The 26,308-nt window shown below is 46.7% G+C and overlaps 1 protein-coding gene across 1 annotated transcript in view; it reads left to right on the forward strand.

The window, feature by feature from the left end:
- Positions 1-26,308, forward strand: part of CFAP47 (cilia and flagella associated protein 47) — a 3,369,192-nt gene that overhangs the window by 884,236 nt on the left and 2,458,648 nt on the right. The window contains exon 28 of the mRNA XM_069639370.1: positions 5,678-5,818. Coding sequence (XP_069495471.1) covers positions 5,678-5,818 — 141 coding nt within the window. The remainder of the gene's footprint in view (positions 1-5,677; positions 5,819-26,308) is intronic.

Below are 26,308 nucleotides of genomic sequence, written 5' to 3' on the forward strand. Positions count from 1 at the left end.
AGTTAGCTGTCAGCAGAGTAATACTGTGTTTGCAATGTGGTGTGTGGTTGGCTATGCCAGTTACTAGTGCATGATGGGTACCAACCATTTGTATCATCACAGGTATGACTGAGAGGTGCTGCGGGTTGCCAGTGGTTAGTCAAGCAAGAGGCCCAGACAAATAACTATGCCTTGTGGGTCCTGAGTTTGCACCCTTACATAGTTGGACCTAGCCTAGCATTTCAGAATGTAGACTAACATGGCATAATGGGTCCTTAAAATGCACAAGTGCACATAACAAGCTATCATTCGCCATTAAAAGGCACACCATGGACTTTTGCCACTCGCCTCTGAAGGCAATTCCCATGTTCACTCGCTCTGCTCTATAACTGTCTCACTCACTATCTGGCTCTACCGATAACCCTTTTTTCCATATACACAATATGGATAGATTATGCACAATGTGCAGCAGTGACCTAGCAGTGACCCAGTTACCTTAAGGCAAGAGCTGGCAGCTCTGGGAGGCATCAAGTATTCGTTTGAGAGAACGTGCACCTCCAGAGATAAAAAAGCACTCCCCACACCCTTTGTGACAGAATGCCACCTGGTGAGGGTGTGATAGCCTGACCTTTTTTGATTATTAATAATAAAATAATGTGAGTAATTCGGGTTCTGAACGTAAAAAACCATAATGCCTCCAGGTACTTTTCAGTGACAGTCTACTGAAACCCCCCATAGCGGCTGCCCTGCAGTGGAATGGAGCAGAATCAAATGTCGCACATACACAAAGTTTGAACAGACAGAGATGGCTTTGTAACTGTATGCACCTCTCGTTAAAAATATCATATTTATGTACTCCAGCATCTTTGTGGCAGGTTAATATCTAAACATAAGCCAGGTCTCATTTTGACATAGTGGCGACTACGATTACAGAATTGTACTGCCAAAAGAAATTTGTCATTGTCAGCTGGTGAACAATGACTCATTCATGACAAGGTGTGATCTGTACTAGGCTGCCTGAGCTATGTATTCACACAGCAACCATGTTGGGTACAGCCCAGGAACCCCTCTTTGAACCACCTAGGAAGGGTTGTCTTCATCCTTCATGAACAGGAACACTCAATTTGACATCCACTGGTAACCTGTACTTCAAAGGCAGTGCTGTCCTTACAATCGCCACCCCACACAAGTGTGTTGATCACTGGAGACCTTTTGATGTAGGTAGAGGACAGAGTAAGCTGTGAAGGTAGGATAGCCCAGAGGCGAGCTTTAGCCCACAGAGGGATTTTGCAATCTTGGATTTTGCTAGTGCTCCCAAATGTCTCTGCCCCCCCCACCCTCCCTAACCCCTTCCTGCAGACAAGGCATTCTAGGTGGGACTTCAGAAGACAAAGAACGTTCTGTATAGCAGCCATAATAGGACCTTTAGCAGGCTTGCTGTTAACCGATCCTCTGTAGCATTTTGCATATATAACAGTGTGTGTGTGGGTGGGCGGGAGGGTGTATGGGGCTCTCCTTAGTTGATTCATCTTTGGAACACTCTTGAAGGATTCACCTGGAATGCTGTTGGGAAGTACAGTCTGATCTAAAGTCCCCTGATATAGAGGTGAAGACAGAAAGGTTCAACAAAGAGGCAAACTCTTCTCTCTGGCCATCCCAGGGTCCTTTTTGGGATGAACAGCTGGCTGGACAAGGCCTAATGCCCCTGCGACCATGGAATGGGTCTCCCAGGGACTGCACAACCCAACAAGCATCCCAAAGCATGTTCAACAAAGAGGCAAACTCTTCTCTCTGGCCATCCCAGGGTCCTTTTTGGGATGAACAGCTGGCTGGACAAGGCCTAATGCCCCTGCGACCATGGAATGGGTCTCCCAGGAACTGCACTACCCAACAAGCATCCCAAAGCATGTTTACTTCCTGAAGAAGCTTTTTGAGATGGCCTGACACTGAGTCACTTCAGGATCGGCAGTAATGCATTTGACGCTCCAAGTAAGTCACATGGCTTACCTGCTTTGAGGAATTGCAGGATTCAGTCACCTGTGATTCAGTCACTTCTCCCCAGGTTAGCGAGGTGAGCCCGCTACACAATAATCCCCCTAGGGGTGTTGGTAAGCAGGACCTCACAGGGAGAGTTCCGCCCCCGAGGGACTGTCTCCCGTTCCACAGAGGAACTCCCTAAACCCCTTCTCTTTGACATCACGGCGACACCATCAAACCAAACCACTGTGTGTTCTTGTAATCCAAGATTCAAGGTTCCCCTTGGATAACAATATATTTCAAACACCATGAAGAAGAATGAGTGTAATAGTGATTACTCCCCTAGTCTGGTACCAATAATACAGTGACAAAGTAGATTGAACCAAGAATGAAGAGTGTTTAACAGAGCCAGAGGATGGACTACGATCCTCCGCTGGGAAGTACCAGGCAACCTGTATTAGAAAGGGAAGACCCAGGAGCTTCAAATCAGTGAAGTCATGAATGGAACAGGAGAGATCCTCCGTCGGGAGGAAGACGGAAGGTGTTGTCAGCTAGAAGCTTTGAAGAAGTCTGAGGCCAGCAAAGCAGAGGGGAAGAAAACCCCAAGGAGAAGCATGCAAGAGAGGTGGCGTGAGCCTAGAAGGGTGGACTGGTGAGTCTGACAACTACGGCGAGACTATTGGAGCCTTGAAGCCACGGAGAAGACTCCAAAGCAGACACTACGGGAATCCAAGTTGTCCTGACAACATATGAAGTCCTGCTCATGGGAACAGGCCCGATGACGCCAACCCTCGAAAAGCAAGGTAACAGGGGTGATGGGAGAACCGGGAGGGAACATGGCAATAAAGAATACTGTCACCCTACTCATCACAGTGAGGGGCCCAAAGTTAAGAATAGTGACAAACACTCTGGGACTCAGCCTACTTGTGGGACTCGCCTTGCCCCAGTGACCATGAATTGGGTCTCAGTGACTACAAAGCCCAAAAAGCATCCCAAAGCATGTTTACTTCCTGAAGACACTTTTCGAGATGGCTTGACTGTGCTCTACTCCCTTAGAGCCACTACAGGATCTGTGGTAATGCATTTGATGCTCAAAATGCTTCACATGGCTTACCTGCTGTGACGAATCATGGGATTCTGTCACTTCTCTCTTTTTCTTGTGGGGCTATGTAGGTGAGGCCGCTATGCAATAATCCCCCCCACACCCCTGAGTGGTGCTGGTAAGTGGGACCTCCCAGGACGAGACACCCCTCCACCCACTTGCCCCGAGGGACAGGGACCCAGTGAGTGGTCAGAAGAGAAAAACCCCTGTGAAACCCATCCTATTTGTCTCAGTGAGATAAGAACTGGACAAGAGAATTACTTTTGGGTCTACAATAAGAATAGCACTGAGGAAGACAGTGAATCGGAAGAGGGGGAATATGATATCAACTGTTTTATGCACAAAGAGTTGAAGAACTGTAGCAACAGAGAGCATAAGAACCTTACAAGGAGGGAATCGGTCTCCCTAGTGGAACCAGGAAGAGAAAGACCTTGAGACACTGAAGAGAAATCTTTTTCAAGGATTTCTAAAGCTAACAAATCAGAGAAGGAAAGGCCTTCCAAGGGAACAAGCAGGGGGAATTAGGACTGGGAAAAGTCCCCTACAAGAACTAAGCCAATTACTTCACGAGATAGCCCAGCAATATCTCAAGATTGCATACTAAAGCTGAGGAAGTTGATCCTGTAGAAGGGAGTCATTCTTCTGGTCTTCTGTTGTTTTCTATTGGTGGTAGGGGTAGAGTAGCTTAGAGTTGGACTGAGGACAGACTTTACCTTTGGACTTCACAACACACAAGCACCTTAGTTTGTTTAGGTAGGGAAACACATAGACTGGGGATAGCAAGGCATGTTTCCTTTATTATTTGAATAAGAATCTTGAAATGACAAACTGTTCTGTCTCCTCCTTCTGACCTACCACACTGCTCTTTGATACCAACTCGACCCATTGAAGCAGATGGACTACACCTGATCATCGGCTTGACACCATGGAAGCAACTGGCTTACCGCATCTTGACCACTTACTTGATCCAACAGAAGTATCATCTCGACTTGACTCTGTCTAATGGGAGCCCTCATCTCTAACTGATTCAGTGCCGACTTGCCAGTGGGAAAGCATAACTCGACATTCTCGACACCGGGTCCGCTGCAGTTAAGCTCCTCAAAGCCTTGTTCGATACTGGTAGGCCCGTTGACAAGAATAAGGCATTTGAAGTGGCTATGTCCCTCTGATATGCCTTAAAGTAGCCTAGTGACTTTTAAGCCCCCTTCTATTCCTTTAAAGACCTCTTCATAACTTTGATGTTTTGCTACTGCACGTTTTGCCTCCACACTCCTGTCTACAATCCTGCAGTGACCATTTGTTTCAAAGTTTGCTTTGCCTGTGTTTTCCCTTACAAGATGGCCAGTGGTGTTTTTATTCACTTTTGAATGCGTGTAAGTTTAATTAAAGATCCTTTTTTTATATAGAACATTGGTTGGACATTATTTTATTTTAGTACCACTATACTATTGTTTGGATTGCTTCTGAATCAACTCATAACCCTCCTGAGGAGTATAGCCTGCCCTCTGACCACGTTACCAAGAGGCTGTGCCTGTTTCACCCCTTTGATGGGGATCACTGCTGGTTTAGTAGTCTTGTGGGGCTGAGTAGGCGCTTAAGCCACTATTCGTCCTTGTATGCCTGCTGGGACATATGCTCGACAGGGCAACACCTGTTGTGCAGACAAGTGTTTGACAGGTGATCTGGGCATGAGCTGGAAGCCCGCAGACCCCAGCCCCTGTTTCTCCAAAAGTCCTCAACCCTCTGACACCACACACACAGCTGAGGACAAAAAGGAACCTCACCCCCCTGTTGAGGCAGCATCATGACTTCTGTTTCAGAATGATTCTGAATCCATGCAGAAAGTTTTTTACAGAGGTTAATTGGATGTGCAGGAGGAAATGTTAACGATGGAGTGAGCGTTGCTCAGAATCCAAGAAAGTTGGTGCACCGTCCCTCAGTCTAGTGAGGACCACACAGATGTAGGATGGTGAAGAGAAGCAGCCAGAAGGCGAAAGCAAAGGGAGATCTCTTGAGGTGGTCTGCCACTCAGGTAGAAGGGGAATTGCCACCTCACTGAGCTTCTGCACTGAAAATCATCCCTTTGCCATAAGAGCAACACTTAAAACCATTGTTTTGCTTACTTACCCGCTTAGTTATTCCGATATCTCTTTCCAGCCATAAAGTAGTTTGAGACCGCTCAGTTCACAGAACAGCGCGATACATGGGCTAGGAGCTTCTACACAGTTTCCACGTCTTGTGATCAAATGAGTTACGTTTGGTAGATATCTCATTTTCAAGCTCCAGCTATTTTGTCTCATTTTTCCAACACTTTGATATTTGACTGTTGAAACGGAGACAACAGCTACCCATCCAAATAAACAGTGTTGCTTCATTACACTGGTTTTGTGTTCACCATTTTAGGGTGTCACATTGGCCATACAAGTACATATTTACATTGGAAAGGTAAAGCAGGCTACTGTTTTGCTGCTTGAACATGTACTTTTTCTACACCCCTCATAATATAACTTGGAAATAAGAAGCAGTTTGACATTAATAATGATGTTAATTGACAGGTAACATGTGAGATGTTCAACAGTAGCTTGCATACATACATTTGTCATATTCTTTATCTTATAGGGAATAATGGCACTAATGGAAGGACTAACACAGGTGAAGCCTTGCTGCGCCCTTGCTACATTCCATCGACTCCATCTAATAGCACATCTTCAAGTTCACTGGGGGCACTTACCCTCTCAACATATGATGACTCTGCATCAGGTATGCTTCCTTAAATCAGTTTTGAAAATTGAAGGTATTGAATGAAGAAGGAAGGCTGTGTTGCTAATGGCGTGACCTAGCATATCAACTACGTATGTTTCCTTTATAAATACATTTTCACAACACATCGCTTTTCCTTTCCCTGACAGCTCAAGGAATCCACAGCAAAGATGCCTATCTATACAAATAGATGCCATATTTGTTTGGGCTATTAAGTGGCGCTTGTGCGACCTATAAGCCGAAACAAAACAAATGCATTAAACTACAGTTAGCGAGTAATGGCATATGAGGAGGGGCACAGAGTTTGTTGGTGTTCGGTTGTTTGCCCGCCCAGTGACTGGCCATTGCCATACGAATCCTATGGCCATTCCTACCCACTTCCTGCCTCTCACTGCCCATAACACATCCTACTGAGATCTCTTTGAGCTAGCTTTATACAAGCCTTACCATCAAATGTTGCACTTGGAGTGCCTGACAGTGTTTTTACAAAGCGGTCTTCTGAGAGTTAATGATTTAATTGGATCTGTAAACACTCTATTGGCGTAATAGAAATGTCTTAACCTTCAACCCTTCGATTTGTAAGCACTATGCGTGTCCATGTCCTTCACTGAAGTCCTGTTAAAAAAGATAATTGGCAAAGTGAACCGTTTGGGCTTCTTATGCACAGTTACTCACACCTGCTACCCTCAATGGGCAGTTAATGTCACTACATCAGTGCCTGGCAAGTGCCTTTCCCCATGCCTACAAAAAACCCCAAAACTGTTGTTTTCACTATATCTACTTCACCCTGCCCCAAGTTCATTTTGCTGTAGGATTCAGTCGGGCTGTTTGACACTTTTTGTTTGGAATCTTTAGACCCCCATCAGCAACTGTTATTGTGCTAATGTTAAGCTGCATGCAAAAATGGCTTCACCGAACATGCCAACGCTAGTAATGCTCATGGTTGCAATGGTGCAAAGTTCTACCTTGAAAACTACAATGGCATCTATATCTGTCTACCAACAAAGACCTATCTGGACTTCAGAGGCCCCAAAAATCACATAATTGTCTGAGAAAGGCATTGCAAGATATTGATTTGACTCCCTCTATAAGAGCACACAGATTTCAAAGCCCTTTGCCTTGCTCATGAGCTCATCCATTGACTTGCCCCTTGATACCAGATGTGGTGTGTGACCCATTTAACTGTGGGCCCGTTGCCCCTTTAAGAGTGTCATGACTTTGTCATGACACTCCTCAATAAAAGGGGTTCTGCTGGCACGTGAGGGGCAGTGCAGCAGAGCCCCAGGAAGTGGCAACTTGTGCCTGTGTTTTATTGGTCTGCCTTACCGTATCACCACGGCCAGCTGTTGCAGCCCCGGCCTGAGGGCCCCGAGAGCGAAGGGTGCCATCAGCTGGGTGCCCCCAGCCACGGTACGTCTGTCCAGTGTCCCGGACGCAGCAGGGTGTTCCCTGCGTTCCATTCATTGTGAACCAGCAGTGTGTCTTTGTGCTCCGGGTGTTCCTGGTAGACGGTGTGGCCCACCCTGGTGACTGGTGGCGGGCCACTAACATTGGTGATGAGGGGTGATCCAGACCTGCACACATCTGTGCAGGCTGCTGGAAGCCCATTTTCATACCGGCGCGGAGGAAGAAGCGGCGTTGACCGTATGCCTGTAGGGAACATCGGTGGCTGCACAATGGAAGTGGGCGGAACCTACTTGAGAAACGGTGGCCATGACCCACGAACATCGGCCCGCATCGGTGAAGGAAGAATACATTTTTTCGAAAAGAAACATTGTGTCAGCCGCAACAAAGGAGAGTGGGCGTGGCCTACGAACAACGGGCCGGCAGCGGCTCGAAAGAAGGAAAGCAACAGGTTTTCCTTTTCTGTGCCTGAACGGAGGAACGTGAGGCCCACGGCAGCCCCAACAAAACAGGGCGTGGCCATCCAACACCCGGGCCCACAGCAGCGGAAAAAAAAAGAAAACTAAGGAAGTGGAGGAGCAGCACCGGGCCTCATTCACCGACCCACTGTTTGACATCAGGTTAGGCTGTGGGGCGTATCCACCCCAGGACAATCAGGCTGGTGCACGGAGCACTGGGGGAAGCTGTAACAGTCGGTATTCCCCACCAAATCAAAAGGGGGAGCAGACAGGCCTCGCCCGTGGCCATAGGAAAGTTGAGGACAGGGGAGAGGCCTCCAAAAATGGTTTGCCCACGGCATGGACAGTGCCACAGCACGGCCCACACAGCATATCCAGCATACCTGTGCACCCCATCGGCACGGAGGACACAACAATAGGGGACACCAGAACAGTCCGGAGGGCCCATCCATCTTCCCTCGCAGTAGCTCCTCTGTCGCCAAGGTACCCGGAAGGGTAGCGCCCTTGGGGATCCTCAGCCTGTTGAACCAGGCCAGGTGCTCATCCTCAGTGGATACAGAGTGCGCCACATCAAGCCACCATCATGGTAGATGAAGAAAATGAAGGGGCATATTGTCAGAATGTGTAGCTTGCACCATTGTATCCGTTTGATGTTGTGGGGCTCCGGCCAGTCTAGGACCCTGATGGAGGGCATGCGTGGAAAACCTTGAGTTGTATTTCGAGGCCGTCAAGGACGGGGCAAAATGCCCAACACTCATGTACTCAGCCGCCCAGCTGTCCAGAGACTGTTTAAGACCCTGGGGCCCATAGACCAGTAATATGGCGCAGCCATTGCAGCACTGAACGAGTACTTCATGCCCATGGTCAACAGGGTTTACGAATGGGTCAGGATGAGATGCGCGAGGCAGGAGGAAGGTGAGAGCCTCAATGCACTTCATGGAAAGCTGTTGGGCATCACGTTGTCCTGTGCTCTGGGTAACTGAGGATGACGAGATTGTAGCTCAGATCTATGGCTGTAGTTCTGCGGAAACAGGTCCTACGGGAGCCAGGGCTGGGCCTTGACCGGATACTGGAGCTGGGCCATGCCCAGGAACTGGCAGAGGTGTGTGTCTCGGCTATGGACCTCTCCAGTCAGCAGCTCAAGCTGCAAGTCCCCATGCAACAGGTGAAGTTGTAGGAGGTGTCGGCCGTGGGTAAATGGCAAGGAAGTAGGCCAACGAGAAGAGGAGATTGGCCAAGGAGAGAGTCAGGTGCCACAATATGCCATCACTGTGGATGGGACCTCCAGCATGTGCAGAAGTGCCCAGCCAAAGGACATGCGTGTGGGAGGTACAGGAAGGTGGCTCACTTTGCTCAGGTGTGCCCAGCCCCAATGCCGGCCAGCATGGTCGGACCATCAGGAGGTAGTGCGCCAAAGGAGGTTGCACGGAGGAAGCCCCGCAGAGTAGTGGCGGTCCAGGTGACAGGAGCAAAGGAGGGGACTATACGACTATGCGGAGGACGAGGAGGAGGAGAATTTGTTCTTCTTGTCCTGCAGCAGCCCAGACGGTCAATTTGACCAGGCATTTTGTGATCCTGATATCGGCCACAGGGCCTTCCCCAAGGTGCGCGGACTGGAATGCACCATGGTTTGCAGTGATTGAGTGTTTATGATCATAGGAGTGGTGCGCGACTGGATTGTACAACAGTAGTGGACCCGGGTCGTTGTTTTAGGTGTGCTGTGGGTTTTCACGGATGTGGTGTGTGGCCCATTTAAGTGTGGGCCCATTGCCCCTTTAAGAAAGAGTGTCATGACAAACTCAATAAAAGGGGCTCTGCTGGCATGTGAGCGGCAGTCCAGAAGAGCCCCAGGAAGTGGGAATTCGTGTCTGTGTATTTTATTGGTCTGCCTTGCCGTGTGACCATGGCCTACTGTCGCAGCCCCGACCTGGGTGCCCCCAGAGCCGAGGCTGCCATCAGCTGGGTGCCCCCCAGCGCAATCATGGGGCCGCAGCCGTGCTGTGACATGCAGCGTAAGCCCGCACAGAGCAGATGAAATCTCCCTCTGAAGAAGGAAAGGGTGTGTGCCATGCGTGCCAGAGCGGCACTAATGGCAAGTAAAGGCTCCTGCATGGGAGTCAAAGGAAGTGTCCGCTGCCCCCACAGACTAATACCATTGTCACCTGAAAGAAGGTCCTGCCCCCACCCTACTCATGATTCCTGCGTGGGTGAGACCCACCCCAGGTGTGAACGAGTGAATGGACTTGCGCCCATGTTGTAATTAGGCCAGTTAACTATGGCTGTAATGTGCTGATGCAAACTGTGATCCCGCATGTGCCTAATGATCAAAATGGGCACAGCAATGATTTGGGGGTCCTGCATGTTCAGCGTGCTTAAAGAGGGCCCAGCAAAAGCTGTGTGTTACGTCTATTGCAAATGCTTAAAATGGATCCAGTGTGAGCGCACGTCAGGCTCTTTTTGGACTAATAAAGAGAGGCCATGCCACTAGACTCCTGTCTGCAGTGTGTTCTTTGGCGCAGCTGCAGCCCCACCTCACCGGCAGTGGGCCTCCACCACATGGCCCTGCCCACTGAATGATGCCCACCCATTGGCATTATACCACAGGACATTGCTCATCCTTGCGCCCCCCAGCGCACTAGTCCGGAGCCAGGAGCAGGTCCCAAACGGGGCCGTGCCCAGTCACTGCACCACTGTTGCTGGTCCCCCGGCGACCCAATAGTGCCCTACCCAGTTCTGCGGAATCTAACTGCTGGACTTGTCCACATATTTCTCGCCGGTTTGCTCTTCTGATGGCTGAGCCATCCCTGCTCGTTGCTCCTCTGGTCCTTCTTTCCTCCTCACCATCCAGTGCTCTGATCTGGCCCCATGTCAAATTCATCATATTCTTGGATTACATCCTTGGTGTACAGTGTAGAAAGAAAGAATTCTGACGTGGAGCCAGTCCATACCAAAAGCGAATCCACCCTCTGATGTACAGAAGATGTAGTTATCTATATTTCATAAGTGGGGTCAATAGAGGACCCCTGACATAGAATCCCAATCGATTTTCTGTTTTAAGTGACGCTTCAATGGCTGCCACACTAGTTTCTTAATTTGTCACTGTGACATTACAGTTGCCGCGTAGGACCATTTTCCTTATAAAGGGGATATAGCACAGATATAGGTCTATCCTTCACATATAATTTCATAATTTTCAGCTTGTTAATGTGGTAGCAAGCAGATACGCTTCTAGTGGTGCTTTGTGTTCCTACACTTCAACATAGGTTGGGCGTCATTAGATGTTCAGCGATACAGGGAAAATATTGTGCTAAAATGGCAGTAATGGAATTGTCTACTCTACAAACAAGTAATGGAATGACTTCCACATTAATGTCACTTTCCTGCACTGGTGAATTCAGAGGTGGGAGATGAAGTGGTGGATTCGTCTGCAGCATATAGCTGGAGGAAAACCCTCCATTTTACATTGAAAAATAGTCCGATTACCACAGCGGAATTGTCACTCATGGTAAATCTGATTAAATGCCCATGGAGTCCTGTAGACCCCAAAAAGGGGATTAACCATGCCCTAACACCACTCGTAATCCTGCAGTAACTCTATGGTTCAAGGTGGCGGAAACAGTAAATGGATTTGCCTGAAACATCAACAGAATTACTGCCAAACCCGTAATGAGGCCCTATATCTTTAGGTAAGTGTTTCCTAATTGAGTATCATTCGACAGCATTAAACGTTGCATTGGACCACCACACAAATGTGACCTGTAGAGTATTGTACTGTGTATTGACTTTGAACTCGCCAATAAAAAATACTAAATTATTCAAATAAGTGTCACAGGTTTCCCCCTTCTAACCTGTCTGTGTTGTTTATTGGAGTTCATTGAAGGAGGAGTCTTGCGCACAGTTCGGATCTTGTATAACCCTATGCAAACTTTCTCGGTTTCCAGCGTGCATTCAGCGTTCCGACTCCTGGAACGTTCAGAATGTCTGGGAAGTCCTGAAAACGATGAAGTGTGTACTCGGAGACGGGTACACAGAGATCCGGGATGCAAGAGGTAATAAAGAGGAAGGGTATGAATGAGGAGGGAAAAATAGGGGCCAGGAACCAGGAATCAAAAGAAGGTAACGAGAGCGAACTACGGCAGCACACGTCTAGCCACTGCAAACGGTAGCGTTGAGACGCGTGGGGCCGCCGGGGCCTGTCTTCTTTATAGAACGTGCTACGTCCAATGCGGAAGCTGGTAAACAACGCTCCGTGTTTGACGGCCATGTTGGGAGTACTGCTGAGTGCAAGCCCCTACGTGTGAGGGACCAGGAAGTCCAAAAGGGACGCGTCCGATGATTCATGACAAAAAGGACTTTAGAACAGGCAAGAAGTACGTTTTATTCAGTGCACCAGACGCAGCTGGGACAGCAATATTCAAACAGAACGTGGAACAGAACTGCATGAAAAGGCACTGTCAAAAAAACACCCCTAAGTCTAGAACGTTTATGGTCATCTAAACTAATTCACATCAAATCACATTGACACATTTGGTCCATCCGTTGAATAAAAATCATTGGGCAAACATCTCATTCCCCTATATCGGGACATATATTAGCCTGCATTGATTGGGTTCTGCAAATCTTACACCACACCACCCTAGACCCACACAGTGAGGTCAGTCCAATCCCCAGTTCCCACCTCATGAAGCCAAGGTATTAAAACATTTGGGATGACCAGCAGATCTTTATTCATCTGCCGCCAATCATCCCCATCCGCTTACCATGAGAAAACTACCAATCATGATACTGACGGAGACTTGAACCCAAGTCAAGTTACTGTTATAATGTTGCATTTTAAGAACACTTAGAACTGCTTCCCAGGCTATGTTGTCCTAAAGGGCAAATTGGCATATTAGTTATGAAACTGGCGTCCTGGCAGTTCCAAAACACCCATGATGGTTTCAAATTATTAAATGAGGTTATGTTCACTGCCTTCCCCCTGCACCTGTGAGCTTGGCTCTGTGGCCCGAAAGTATCATAAATTGCTTGTTACTTCCCTCTCATATGATCCTGGGAACGTGTACACTTGCAGTGGGCTTTCAGCCCCTTGGATATTAAGCAAATAAAAACGTACAAGTTGATTTCGACTAAAGCGGCATGCCTGCTGTGAGGCCTGTTTACAGTATCTCGTTCTAATGTTAAACCCTACATACTTATCTGTAGCCTAGCGCTTGTCGTTTAAATGCCATCTTCTTAAACTTCAGTTGTTGAGGACTTTCTGTAACACCTAAAAATATTTAACCATCAGTGAGTCCCCCTCGCCTTTTGGTGAGCTATTCCCACAACTGATATGTGCGCGCCTCTTTTCCTCACTGTTTGCATTTTCATTACAGTATCATCCTTAAAGTATGTTTTTTTCATAACAAACTTGTATATCTCCTCTAGTTCCTATGTATTTAACTGTTGTCTACATAGCTCACTTTCCTATAAAGCAATGTGAGGTTTTTACCACTGTTTCTCAGCTCTAGGTTTTGTCAGAGAAACCAGGCTCACACATCAATCTTGGGAGATGGTAAGGTGAAGCGTTTATTAGTTGGCCTGCAAGTCAAGAAAAACCGCATCCTGTCTCAATCTGGGACCCACCTAACTGACCTAACCCGTCCTCTAGACCATTTACCTTTTATAGAACATCACGATATGGCCTTCTGGCACACTTATCCTGTGTTGCGCCAAAACCATGGCCCCATTAGTTATACCCATTGGTCCATCTTTACTGTTCATATACGGAAGCGCCGTGTGGGGGATGACCTTTCAGTCAAGTGTGAGCTGACTAGGGGCATGACCCACTTAGTTCAAAAGTGCTTCTGATCTTGCCTCCTCAGTAGAGTGGCGTAGATCCTTCACCCCCATGACCGATTTTCATCAATTATCCATTTTTCTATCCAGCTCTTGCCGGTTTGAGCTGCTGAGCTCAGGCCTTTAACTTTGCCCCAGTAACCCTGAGGGGGGCAGAACCTGCAGTTCTCAGTCCTTATGTGCATGCCTCATCTAGTTCGTAAATGAGTAAGTACTGACTTCAGCCTTCCTAGGGATGGGAAGCCTCAGAGTCTGCTAGAAAAAGAAAAATACGGGGTGCATCAGTGTCGTGACATCATAGGTATGAGATAATTTTCCCAAGGGTCCACCAGCAAAGAAAAACCCTCTGACATTTATTTATTGAAATGATAGACTTGGACAGATTCCTTGCTGGACTTATTCTCAATGTTTCAACATCCTCCTTTATGCAGCCCATTGTACCAATTTTCTAGAAGCTTGATAGTTTTTCTCATTTTCTTTTTATTGCAATAATGCATAATTTTATTAGACACTAGCTTTTATACCTGGCGTTGGCCGGAATTTCATTTTCTCATTGGTACCTCATTGGTACCATTTGTTAGAAATACCTCCATAAGAAAGGTGAAAAGAACAAATAACTACATTTTATGATTTTTTAATGTTTTCTTATAAAGACTGCACAACCAAATGTTATGTTCATCTCAAAAACTCATTCTTAAACTAATAACTGTACGTGAGAACAACATGGAGATTCCTGAGCAGCATGATGGGTGACATGATGCCGACGCTGCCAACAGCTATGGACCTGAAGCTTAAGGCTTGTTTATAAATAGCATGTTTTGTTTTTCCAGTTGGAGCCAAGATATACAATTGATTTGGGGAACCACTCTAGAACACGCAACATATAACTGCCTGTTTGAGAAACATGGAGATTCCAGGTTGATACCAGTGCACTTCATTTGGCTGCCCCTGTGCCTTGTTGATGGTGATACCGAATGCCAGCCTGTTTGAGAACTGTAGGCACTTGAAACTGAAGGGCATGTCTGTCGGAATAAGTAGAATGCGGGGGATGAATACATAGTCTCCCTTTCCCTTCCCAGTCAACACTGTAGCTTCAATAATGTAGGACAGCAATGTTTTAACACCTAGCCTTGTGCCATTACTCAGCCTAGGTGGGACGGGATTGTGAAGCAGCATGACGAGTGACCCAACTTTCATTCGATGAAGATTTGGTGGCATTCCCAGGAGGGTCGAGTGAGTTGAGGAATTCTGTTGGATAGTTTACGGCTTTGTGGGCATCCACCACCGTATCGATTGAGTTGTACTCAGTATCTGTGCCCAGAAGTATATCCTGAATTTGATTTTTTTATTTCATTGACAGAATCATTTTCAGCAGCAAGGATGGCTCGTTCACACAGCCACTCATGACATAACACTTTAGCATTATTAGTAAGAGTAACAAACGCCTGTCGCACCTCTTTTTTATAGCAACAATTTGGAAACCTCTGGAATGCTACATACCTTCACTGCTCGGGTCCGCCTTTCGCCTATCATACACCTTTGCCTCCCATTTTCCAACACTTCGCCAAGCCACAAACAATTTTGACTTTCATATATATAGATATTTTCCCAGCTTATTTTGCAATTTACTTTTTCAAATGTTTATAATGGCAAGGATCATGTAATGCTCTGTGGCACCTACGAAATGTATGGTTCAAGCTGGTAAAAGCTAGCTAGCTATGTACGCATCCAAGTTTCCCTAAAGCCAGCAGCTTAAGATGTTTCTTCTAGATCACTCTTTATACTTGTACAACTTTTTAACCCTGATGGTTTTGCAGACATTGAAAAATTGAAAATGATCCGTTAACACCTTTTTGAAGATAAACCCTTGGTTCCATGTGAGTGTGCTCTGCATGCCGCATCTGCATGGGTTGAGAAGTAGGTATTGTTTGTCGAGCCTGCCAGTCGACACTGAAAGCTAAGCGATTATGGGGACAAAAGTGCCCGGGACAAGACAACGTGAAGGACTCTAGGCATGCAGGCTGCAGTGTTAATCATTCAGTATTCTCATAGGAAATGTGACGAATCGTAGGTATTCGCCCCGTATCCCCAAGGGGGACCCCCTCTCGCCCTGTGAGACTAGGGATGGGAGGCTGCTCTGCAAAACCCTCCCTAGGGATTGAGGCAAGTGGGACCTCACCAGGAGAGACTCCCCCTTTGGGGACAAGGACGCCCATTCATTCCTGTGAGGAATTCCCTTCAACAACAAAGGTAATTGCATACATGGGACTACCTGATAAGCCTTAAAATGTGGTATCCTTATCTTTAGCTGATGTCAATGGAAGACAAAACCCAATGACACCAGAAAAGGAAAATATCTCTGTAATGCGGGAAAAGTATATAACTGACCGAGGATGAAGAGCGAATTGGAGAAGTGTGGGCGCTGAGGAAGCTCCCTGTCATCATTGCGCTTACGGGAAGAAGTGCAGAACTTAGTCATGGATCCTACAACTTTTGGCGACATAGAGAACGGGAGGAGGAGCCGCCCGAGACCCATCACAGACATAGGCGAGAAGACTCTTGCGTCAACCGAGAGACGAGCAGGCAACACGGTGGTGGCGTGAGCACAAGCTGGTCTAGGTGGGCAGGACGCCTCAGGAACAACACTGATGCTGCCCGTAAAGGAAGCTAGAGTCGCTTCGCACCAGCAGCGATAGTCCGAAGCAGGAGTCATACGTGGACCCGAGAAAACGAAGTTGAGCACCAGAGAGGGAGAGAGATCCCGAACAAGAGCCGAGCCCCACGACCTAGAGGTGGAATAATTCAAGATTATTGAATGAATTGGAGCAGATACCAGGCAAGACAAATCATTCTCTTGGTTTATTTAAATTGGTTAACATTAGTGGCATGGTTAGATAGGGTAGTTTGGACAGAGGATATATTTCCTTTTGACTCAAGCCAACGGACGATCACCTTTAGTTTCTTTAGATGGGTAGGGTATTCCCTTTAGTGATACAATAATGTAGGCCTTCTACTTATAATAATTTCATTAAAGAACTTGAAACATGTCTTCCAAGTGTCCGACGACTCCTTTCGACCCGCAACAAAAATTATTATTCAAGTCATTAGCTTTGATGTCCTTGTGGTCCTACTGTTAGAAACATTAGTTGGATGTTGGTGTCTGAACTGATGCCATCATTCGGATCAATTACCAGAATTCCTTCTGGGCCACAGTATTCTGACATACCTGAATTCCTTTAGAATGTAGCTTTGCAACCATACACCCCCTGCTGCCCCCACCCCAGAATCCAAAGACTTGGGTTTCCCAGCTCCCGGAGACCCATGCTCTCAAGCAGCACTCCTGCTACTCTATACGTTTATACTGGTGACTAGCAGTCACAGTGCCACAGGATTCAAAATTGAGGGAGGCTGGGAGCTATATAGCCCCTACTTGCAGTACGGAAGCACCTGGTTAGCTTGACGCCAACAGCTATCGGGAGCTACTTTTGGCTTCCCGGCCAACTGATGCCAAACAAACACACCTATGTGAATTTAACTCTGCATTTGGGACAATCTAAAAAAAAAAACGTCCGGACACCTCTATAAGGCATTTAAAGCAGAATGAGTCACAAATAATGGACAAAATGATATGTTTCCATCTTATGTGGAGGTTGGATCTGCAGAAGGCTCTGCACTAGCTCTTGGTTCCCCAGTGTTAGCTCTTGGTCACTTGTTAATGCTGAATACCCAGGAGCTGCTTTTAGCTCCTGCTTATCCAATCTTAATTTTAAGCCCTGGTGCCACATACCTCTGCACCCTTCCATATTAAGGTACTTTGCCTACGTCACCATTGCCTTGCACCTAACAGGTTAGCACCTCTAATGCCCTCCAAAACGTTCCCTCTACCACACCCACCTTCTTTTCTATCCAGTCTATACAATTATTTATGGCAGTAACCATCGTGTGTCATCAGACCAAGTATGCCTCCAAAAATCGGTGGTTTCTTAGATCACACATGGTTCTGTTACTTGGACAACTGATAATTCTAAAGTGGATACATACCATGCCATGAACCTCTGTAATTCATGCTCCAGTAGCTCTCTTTTAAAAACAAATGCTGCCATCAGCTCAGCTAGTAAGGATGGTGGAATTCTAGGAACTCATTTCTGATAGTGCCTGCCATTTTGCCCTCCTTGTGACTGGTCCATGGACAACATACTCTGGCTGCCCCTACACAGCATACCTTTATCTGTTTCTATGTCTTCCACTCAAGCCTCCCATGGGCCTCCTGTACCTCCACGGGCCCTTGTGTATTGTACTGGGCTGGCGCCTGTGCTTGCCTCTGCCGTTTCATGTCCGAGTCGACACTTCCTGTCAACACTCTACGACCAAAGAACCCTCAAGAGGGTATGGCCTTTTCTCCCAACTGCGCTGTAGGATGAAAGCAACACACAAGCCACAGTTGGGATTTGGTGAAATGCAGGAGGTATGTCACCAGGCTCTCTCCCAGCTGGAAAGGAAAAGTCCAGATATCAGTAAATCAAACACAACTCATATCCTCCCTGTCCTGTGTCCTTACCTGACTTTAAGTAGGGATTACGGTACCTGATAAGCAGCATAGGCAGGAAACCTATGAAGATCACTAGCAGGCTGACGATGACAGAAGGGTAAGCAGGCTGCTCGGAAACCAGGGTCAGGTGGTAGCCCTTAATGATGACAGCCCAGGTAAGCAGGGAACCAAAGAGGAGACAAAATCGTGAATCCAAGAAAAATAGGCACCAGATTAGTAAATCCCAAAAAATATAAAATCGGGTAATGCAGTAAACAAGACCATAGGCAGTTTCAGGTTCCAGCAAGGAAGTAACGCATTCACCAGTTCAACAACTCAAAGTATAATCCAGTAAGCAAGTCTGAGGGCAGATACAGGTTCAAGCAGGGAATTAAAACTATCAACAGTTTAACAAATTCAAAGAAGACCAGAAGCAAGTTCAAGAAATATTCACAGTCCTACCAAAAAGACACCAGAAGCGGGAGAGGGCAAATACTGTCGATCTGGAGCATTACATTGATGGTGTATCCAGTGTTCCAATCTATGGAAATGACATCAAGGATGACTCGATATTTTCTTTAAAGGCACTATCCAACACTTTACCCAAATATTCTAGGTCGGCAGTTTGTTTATATAACTGCACCAGTCCTAAAATATGTTGGGCAGAGTGTTTAGTGCCTTTAAAAACAAATCGAGTCACCCTCGATGTTATTTCCAGCAATTATATCATATACAACCCATCGATGGCTGTAATCTGTCGATGCTTACAGATTCTATGAGAGATGTCTTGGATTTGGTGCTTAGCGTGGATGAGTTGAAAAGAGTAGCCTTTGTTTGAATGGTGGTAAATGTACTGGACCTGGTGGCCTACTCACTGAGTTTTACAGAATTATTCCAAACTTTGTGTTTGAACTGGTGCTTTAGATGCTCTGTGCTTCAAGAGCCAAGGGGTTGCTCCGCCCACTACAAGACATGCATCTATTTATCTGTCACTAAAGGGTAGGTCCCATAGCAAGCTACAGGCCTGATTAATACAGACAACAAGATACTTGCAAAGGCATTAGCACTAAGAGTAGAGAGCACTTTGCTTCAGATTGTGGATTCCAAGCAGACAGGCTTTGTTAAGGGAAAGCATATATTTATTTATGATATGATATGGCATTTATAACGCACCGATATACAAGTGTTTCAAGGCGCAACAAGGCAAGGTAAGGGGAACAGGGGGAAGAAAGACAACGATCCTACTAGGCCAGGTGTCATTCAGATCATGTAAGTGCATGGGAAAGGGGAAGGGGAAGAGTGCGGGGGGCAGTGGGAGGTGGAGGGGGAGGGGACAGTGCAGTACACAAGATAAAACAATAATAACAATAGTAGAACTGCAGCCATCAGGTGGCAAGGGTAAGTGCAGACATGTGTCAAGTGCTGGAAGTGAGACTGAAGGGATACAGAAACAGTCCCCAGGTTTCCAGGAAGGCGGTGCAGGTGTGCGACTTGCTGGGAAGGGGACCTGGGCTTGAGATCAGAGGGTGGCCAGGTAACCAGTGCAGGTTAGGTTTCAGCCAGGAAGACAGCAGGGGAGAGGAGAAAAAGCTGAAGCAAAGAGTAAGGTTTTGAGGTGCTTCCGGAACCAGAGATGGTTCTCCTCAAGTTTCAGGGAGGCAGGGAGGCCGTTCCAGAGGGAGGCCCCATCCGAAAAAAGAGATCTACCACCAACTTGTTGCTTGGAGAAGCGACTGACCCTGAGGGAGTTGGAAGCGGATGAGCGAAGAGTTCGAGAAGGAAGATATTTAGGAATAGAGAGTTGAAGTTGAGTTGAGAGAGTTGAAGTTGAAGTTATGTTATTTGTATTGCACACTATAGAGCAACATTTTGTTTCAAGGCGCATCAAGACAAGGGTGTGACGGAAAAGGGGAGTGGAAAAAGACTAAAACAAAATAAAAACGTTCTTAAAAGGTCTTGAAACATTCAGAATGTGCAAGTGTTATAGAATAAAAAGCGTTCATACTAGGCCCTGAGGCGATTTTGATTGTGCAAGTGCTGAGACCTAAATAAAAGGGGCTGACAGAGAGGAAGGGAGGGGAGGGGAGGAAGGAGAGGGGAACATTGAAGGACAAGCTGAAAAGTGAAAGTACAGGTAGGTAAGCAGGCATGCAAATATGACAATCTGGTATAAACGACTGCAGACTGGAAAAGCTGCACCTCATGAATGAGGGGATACATGAGGTAAGCAGACAAGCAGTTATACCAAGGCAGAATCCCTCTGTTAAAATGGGCAGACTGATTCTGATGTAGTTGGAGAGATGGAAGCAGGCCACAGAGGTGGCAGTTCTCTCCTTAGATGCAGAGTAGGCCTTTGATCAGATAGAATGGGACTTCCTCTTTGCCTCACTGAAGAGATTTGTATTTGGTGATCTGTCGTTAAACTGGTTATCGTTGTTATACTTCAAACCAACTGCATCTATTACTATGAATGGCCTGTCTTCTGATCATTTCAAGCTGGAGAGAGGCACAAGGCAAGGATGCTGTTACGCTCACCTGGTATCCACAGGGACGCCACCCAGCTGGGTTACTCGCTGGTATGCTTCTCAGCTTTGCCCTGATGTGGTCTGCGGGGAAGGTTCTTGTGGTAGAATTAGGCTTGCTCTCCGTCGTGCCTTCTTTGTAGGGGCGCGTTGTCTTTCATGGGCTAGTGCGGTCCAGTTACTTCACTGACGCCGGCCCGTATGATATTGTTCAGGTAGGTCTTATTGCTGTTCTTTAGTTTTGTTGCTATCCTGCATGCCTTTCTTTGTTTAAAATGTCCTTTTTCTCCCTTAGGTATGCAGAGCTTCAGCACGGCGAACTGGCTTGGTTGAGCCCCGCTGGTAAATGATGGCGCATTAAGAGCGCTATGATGCGTTAAGTAAGCGCAATGCGTAGCGCTGTGAAGTCTTGCCTTTGCTAACCTGTGTTTTCCTTCCTTGTAGGTCGTGGTGTTCTTCAGCGCGAGTGGAATGTCCGGAGTGGTGCCAGCCGGGAGGCGACCAGCCAGGTAAGCCTTTTGAGCAGTTCGTAATTTGTAAATGTCTCTACAGCTTTTTAATGTTGCCTCTATCTTCCTCTTTCAGGTCGTTCTGTCCGGGAGGCGTGCACATTCGAGGAAGCTGTTCTCAGTAGCTGCAAGTGTTTAAAGATGAAGACTGCAGGTCAGATGATGATGCTGCTGCTAATGATGTTCCTTTGGTCTCCTTGCAGGTTCTGATCAGGAAGGATGCCACGATACAAGGAGTGCAATATGGAGAAGCGTTGCAAAAATTATGGCTTCATGCTGATATGTTATTGGTGGTGTAAAATGTGCAATCTTCACTTCCGGCCTTAATGACACAAATTGAGACTTTCAAAGCCTTTTCTGGCTATAATATAAACTGGATTAAGTTGGAGGCTATGCCTGCTTCAAGTATGTGTGGTGCTCAATACATCTGTAAATATGGATTTTGCTGGTGTCCAGAGAAGATGAGGTACTTAGGGATATGGTTGACTAAGGAGGTTGGTTATATGAAGGGAGAAAACGTGAGGAGTTTGACAGCAAAATTGAAGATGGATTTGGATAGGGGGTTGGAAATTGTCACACCAGAAGGGTTATCCCCAACCCCTCTATAACCACGGAAGCTGAAGGGAGTACGACCCTCCCACCTTGGTTGTGCACAAGTCCCTGATGCTTAGTAAACCAGTCACAACGAGACAGCCAATGGGGTGGGGGAAGAGGGCTAGGGATAAGTTGTGGATAGTGTGAGAAACTCGTGGTGGCAACAAGTAAGACAGGCACAAGTGATCACAGTTCAAGGGTGTTTATTGACCAATGAATTCTGCATGCAGGTTGGAAAAATGCCTAATCTAAACCTATATCTAAGATGGGAGCAACCGTCGACCATCAAATGAATAAAATAAGGCAGTCCTAGTGGCGTTGTCAAAATATAAAAGGGCCTATACTAAGAAACCTATTGCATAACCTCACAGCGAATAAAAAAAGGGGTATGGGATAGTTCTCAAGGAAAGAAAGAAGTGTTCTCAAATTATATGTCCAGATGCGGTAGTCTGGGTCTCCCTTCCCCATGTTTTGGACACTTGGTAAGATGGGAGCTTGGAGCACAGTACAGTCTGTGGCTTCTCCAGCATGAGACAACAGTTCAATTGGCAGTTCTCAGGACCATCGATGGCCAAGTCTCATTCCCTTTGAAAGTCTCTTGCCTTCGGGGCTTGACGTGTTTAAATAACAAAACAAATGCACAGTATCTTTTTGAGGGGCTTTGGGTGACTACTTTCAGCCCGGGATTCCCCTCTTCTGGGCGCAAATCCCTTTGCTTGACCTTTGGGTCAGGACATATCAGGTAAACAGTTTTTTTACAACCCCATTGTAGATCAATATTCATGTCAGAAAGGGGAGGGGTTGGAGTGTCGGAATGTCCTACGGGATAGGATAAGGCAACGGTGCTATTATAAGAAGGGGGTCGGTTGGTAGATTGAGAAGGACAAAATGGGTAAGGTTTGTGAAAGGATGAGAATGACCGAGATTGTGAAAAGAACATAGGGGATGTTGGGAATTGTAATTGTGGGTCACTTTCGACTGGGAGTTCAGAAAGTGACAATCAGAGGGACGGGGATTGGTAGGGTTTGTGGGATAAATGGGAATAGTTAGGATAAACAAGGGGGATTGTTGGAACTGTAGTATTTTACCTGAGCAGGTTGGGAGTGCAGAAAATAATAATCAGAGTGATGGGAAGAAGAATGATTGGGAGTATTTGGATAGGGAACAGAAAAACAGGGTTTTTGGAAAAGATGGTTTCTGAAGGCAGCGGGGTGTTTAATGGATTCATCAGAGTGGGAGGGGATGATGGATTCTTGACAAGGAAGTTTATCGGATGGAAGGGAGGTCGAGTTGATAAAGCCCATAAAAGCTGCGTGGACCTAGTCTTCCCTCATCCCTTTCTCCGGTGTTATACTGCGTCTCACCTGGGGCAATCTCCCGAGTATAACCCCGGGTTCCCCCATCTAGGTGATCCTCTTTCACGCTTTTGCCCCCGGGGCTCGGATCTGAGCATGTCGAGCTTCCTTTGGCCAACTGTATAAGAGCTCCTCGAGGTTCGTTTGGGAGAATACCCTTGGGTTTCTCAGAATGGGTAGGGGGATTTTAGGGTTAGCCGAAATGGGGCTAGGGGTCCATAAATGGATGGGTGTTTGGGGGGGGGATTAGGAAAAACCATTCAACCTGCATGCACGTACTTGATAGCCCAATACTCTCTTAATTGAGTTTGGTCCATGGTATCTCACCTGCTACCAGTACGTGTCCACCTAATGTTCACTACCCTGCCCCCTGTCACCTCTTTCCTATACCCTCAGACATATGACCACATGTATAAAAGGGATGTAGCAACATAAATACATGATTTGAAGCAGTACATCCTACAACAAGCCATGCATGATGAGGAACACAACAATTCACATTCACACATGGAACATAAACCGACAATGGGCCTCATTACGAGTCCGGCGGTAGCTGTGCCGGAAAAACCGGCAGGCTGCCGCCGGACCGGTAATACCATTCCGCCTCCGTGATTGCTGGAATCACCGGGGCATTACAGTCTCGGTGACCCAGTAATTCGGGAGGCGGAATTCTGTAAATCCCCATTCCCATGGACTCCATGGGGATGGGGACCATGGAAACACTGGTTCCGACTATGACAGAGCCGGTGTTTCCATGTCCTCCTACAGGCGGGTGATGTTACTTCCGCCAGGTCAGTCCTGGCGGGAGTGACACCTCCCGCCTGCAGGACTCGGAATCAGCCGGTCCAGAAAACAACAGTGGCAGCGGATTTACTGCCACCGTTGTTTCCAGACCGGCTGACTCATAATGAGGCCCAATGTCTCCATACCATGAACTCACTTCATAAGGACTGAAATTCACTGTTGCCCCACCAAATGTGCCCCATTTCATAAGAGGGCTAATGCATGTATAGCTCACAAGAACTGTTCTTTACTATAGTCCCAAACGCTGCTCCATTAACTCGGAGGGCTAATACATGTGTTGGAGAAAAGAAATCACTGTAGGCATATATTAAGGCTGACCCGTTACCTCACTGCACGAATACATGTACAACGTGTGCAGATTTTCATTCTACAAACATACTTCAAACAAACATGGTTCCACATTACACTGTTACTGTGCTGTACTTATCTTTGGCTTGGGGAGCCATCGTAGCGTCTCTGAGCAAGTTGCTGCAGGCATTGGAAATATGCAGTTCCGCGTCCTGCTTCACCCAACAACCACTACTGCCACCCGTACAGATGCATTGGGGAAGTCTTTCTCCCTGCATGTCCCACCAGAGTTCACTGCCAAAGCCGGGACCGCCACAGGCCCATTGCTAAGCCCGCCAAAATGCCGTTGTCCTCTAACTCACCCTGCCGTGCTTCCGAAGGTCAAAACAATCAGCAAGGAGCACGGGCAGGTGAGAATCCTTTCAAGGACCCGGTGGCACGTTCTGAAGGCACGCTGCCTCCAGGAATCATGTGAACTGTAGTTTCCTGACCTTCCAGCGTCCGTAATACTTAACAAGCCCACAAACCCTCACAGAAATTGTTCTCTTTGGGGGAAAGTTAGTGCAATTAAAATGACCTCTGCACCTTAGATACATTATTTTCTAAGTATGATCCTGCTTCCTCGACTCAGTGTTTGAGCGAAATAGAAAGTCTGATACAGAAATTTTTGGGAGACCACAAACAGCCCCATTCGAAGTTGTGGAAACTGCAGCTCCCATGTGAAAATTGTGGCCTGGGAGTTCCAGACTTTGCATCTTGTCATCTAGCTTTCTCTGCAATTCACTTTATTCCCTTTTTATAGGAGTCGCCAGATGTCAGATCACGTGCTGAGTATAATTATAATTGTTCTTTTATAATGTGCTTAAACTCGACAAGTGGTTTCTAAGCATGGGACCGGTATTCAAACCTGTGTTGTGCTGCGTTGTCTTTCTTCCAAGACAAACGCATTGCCCCTGAGCTATCCTTCCTCCCCAAGGAATACGCTTCTTACACCGGAAGCAATTCTGACAACGGAGAATACCAGAGGCAGTACGTCTTCTCCACCAACTGTGTTTTTGAGAAAATGTTGGCCGATGCTTTAAGATATGACCTATGAAGATGCTTTTCTTTAGTCAAAGGTGTCAAGTTGGCAGAATTCCAAGGTGTGGATTGATGGAAAGACAGTTTTAAGGCCAAACAAATTGGTTTCTGAGTGCGGTACAATGGCTTGGTGATTTGTTTGAGAACAATAGATGGATCCCTCTTAACAAACTGCCTTCGATGATGACTCTTCAGGAATGCACCTACGGTGAATATCAGAGGTTGAAAACCGCAATTGGAGAGGTGATACCGAAGGAGATAAATGTTCTTGAAGAGCATCTGTTGGATCTTAAGCGGGAAGGTTGCCTTGCTTCAAAAGTGCATCCGCTTCTGACTGGCTACAAGATGGTGAATGAAAATATCCCCAGGTCATGATCTGAATCTTTTGGATCTGAGATGAGAGAATGGATGGCATAACCTGTGTAGGAATGTGTCTTTGGCCTCTTTAAATCTTGGAGAGAGAGTGAGAGGGATGCAAATCCTCAATAATGTCTTTTGGACTCCAGTTAAATTATAAAAGAGGGGAATGAGTGACTCCAAAGCCAGCTTGGGCTGCTGGCACAAGGTGGGGTCTTTTGACCATATGATGTGGGACTGTAGCAAGGTAAGAACTTTTTGGATTGAAATGACAGACCGTGAACAAAGTCCTGTTGTTGGACCTGGATTTTGATTTTACAACCGTTAGTTTGGGGGAGGACGAACTCCTGTATAAACTGTCCTATCCCCAGAAATGTTTGTTTTCCAGAGCTTCCGTATCTGCAACCAAAATTATAGCGAGAGACTGGAAGAGTGATACATTTCCTTCAAGTTCTGTATGGATCGAGGATCTCCATAAAATGTCCTTGTTGGAGCGTCATGTTTTGTAAACTAAATAAAAGTAACTTGTATGAAGAAATCTGGGGGATGTTTTTGAATCTGCTGTCAATGGTTCTTCTTGACGTTTCCTGACCTGCACAATCTGCAATTGTGTTTTAGGAGTTGCGAGTTCTCTGCACTTATTGCATACGTTGTTTATTGATTTCTGTGTTTGGTTTAGTACAAATGTGAATTAATACAAAAAGAAAGACTCCTGAATCGGGATGTGGGAGTGGGGAGCTTCCTGCAATGTGGCAA

The sequence above is a fragment of the Ambystoma mexicanum genome, chromosome 7q (genome assembly GCF_040938575.1).
Source record: "Ambystoma mexicanum isolate Mex_15411 chromosome 7q, UKY_AmexF1_1, whole genome shotgun sequence".
NCBI lineage: Eukaryota > Metazoa > Chordata > Amphibia > Caudata > Ambystomatidae > Ambystoma > Ambystoma mexicanum.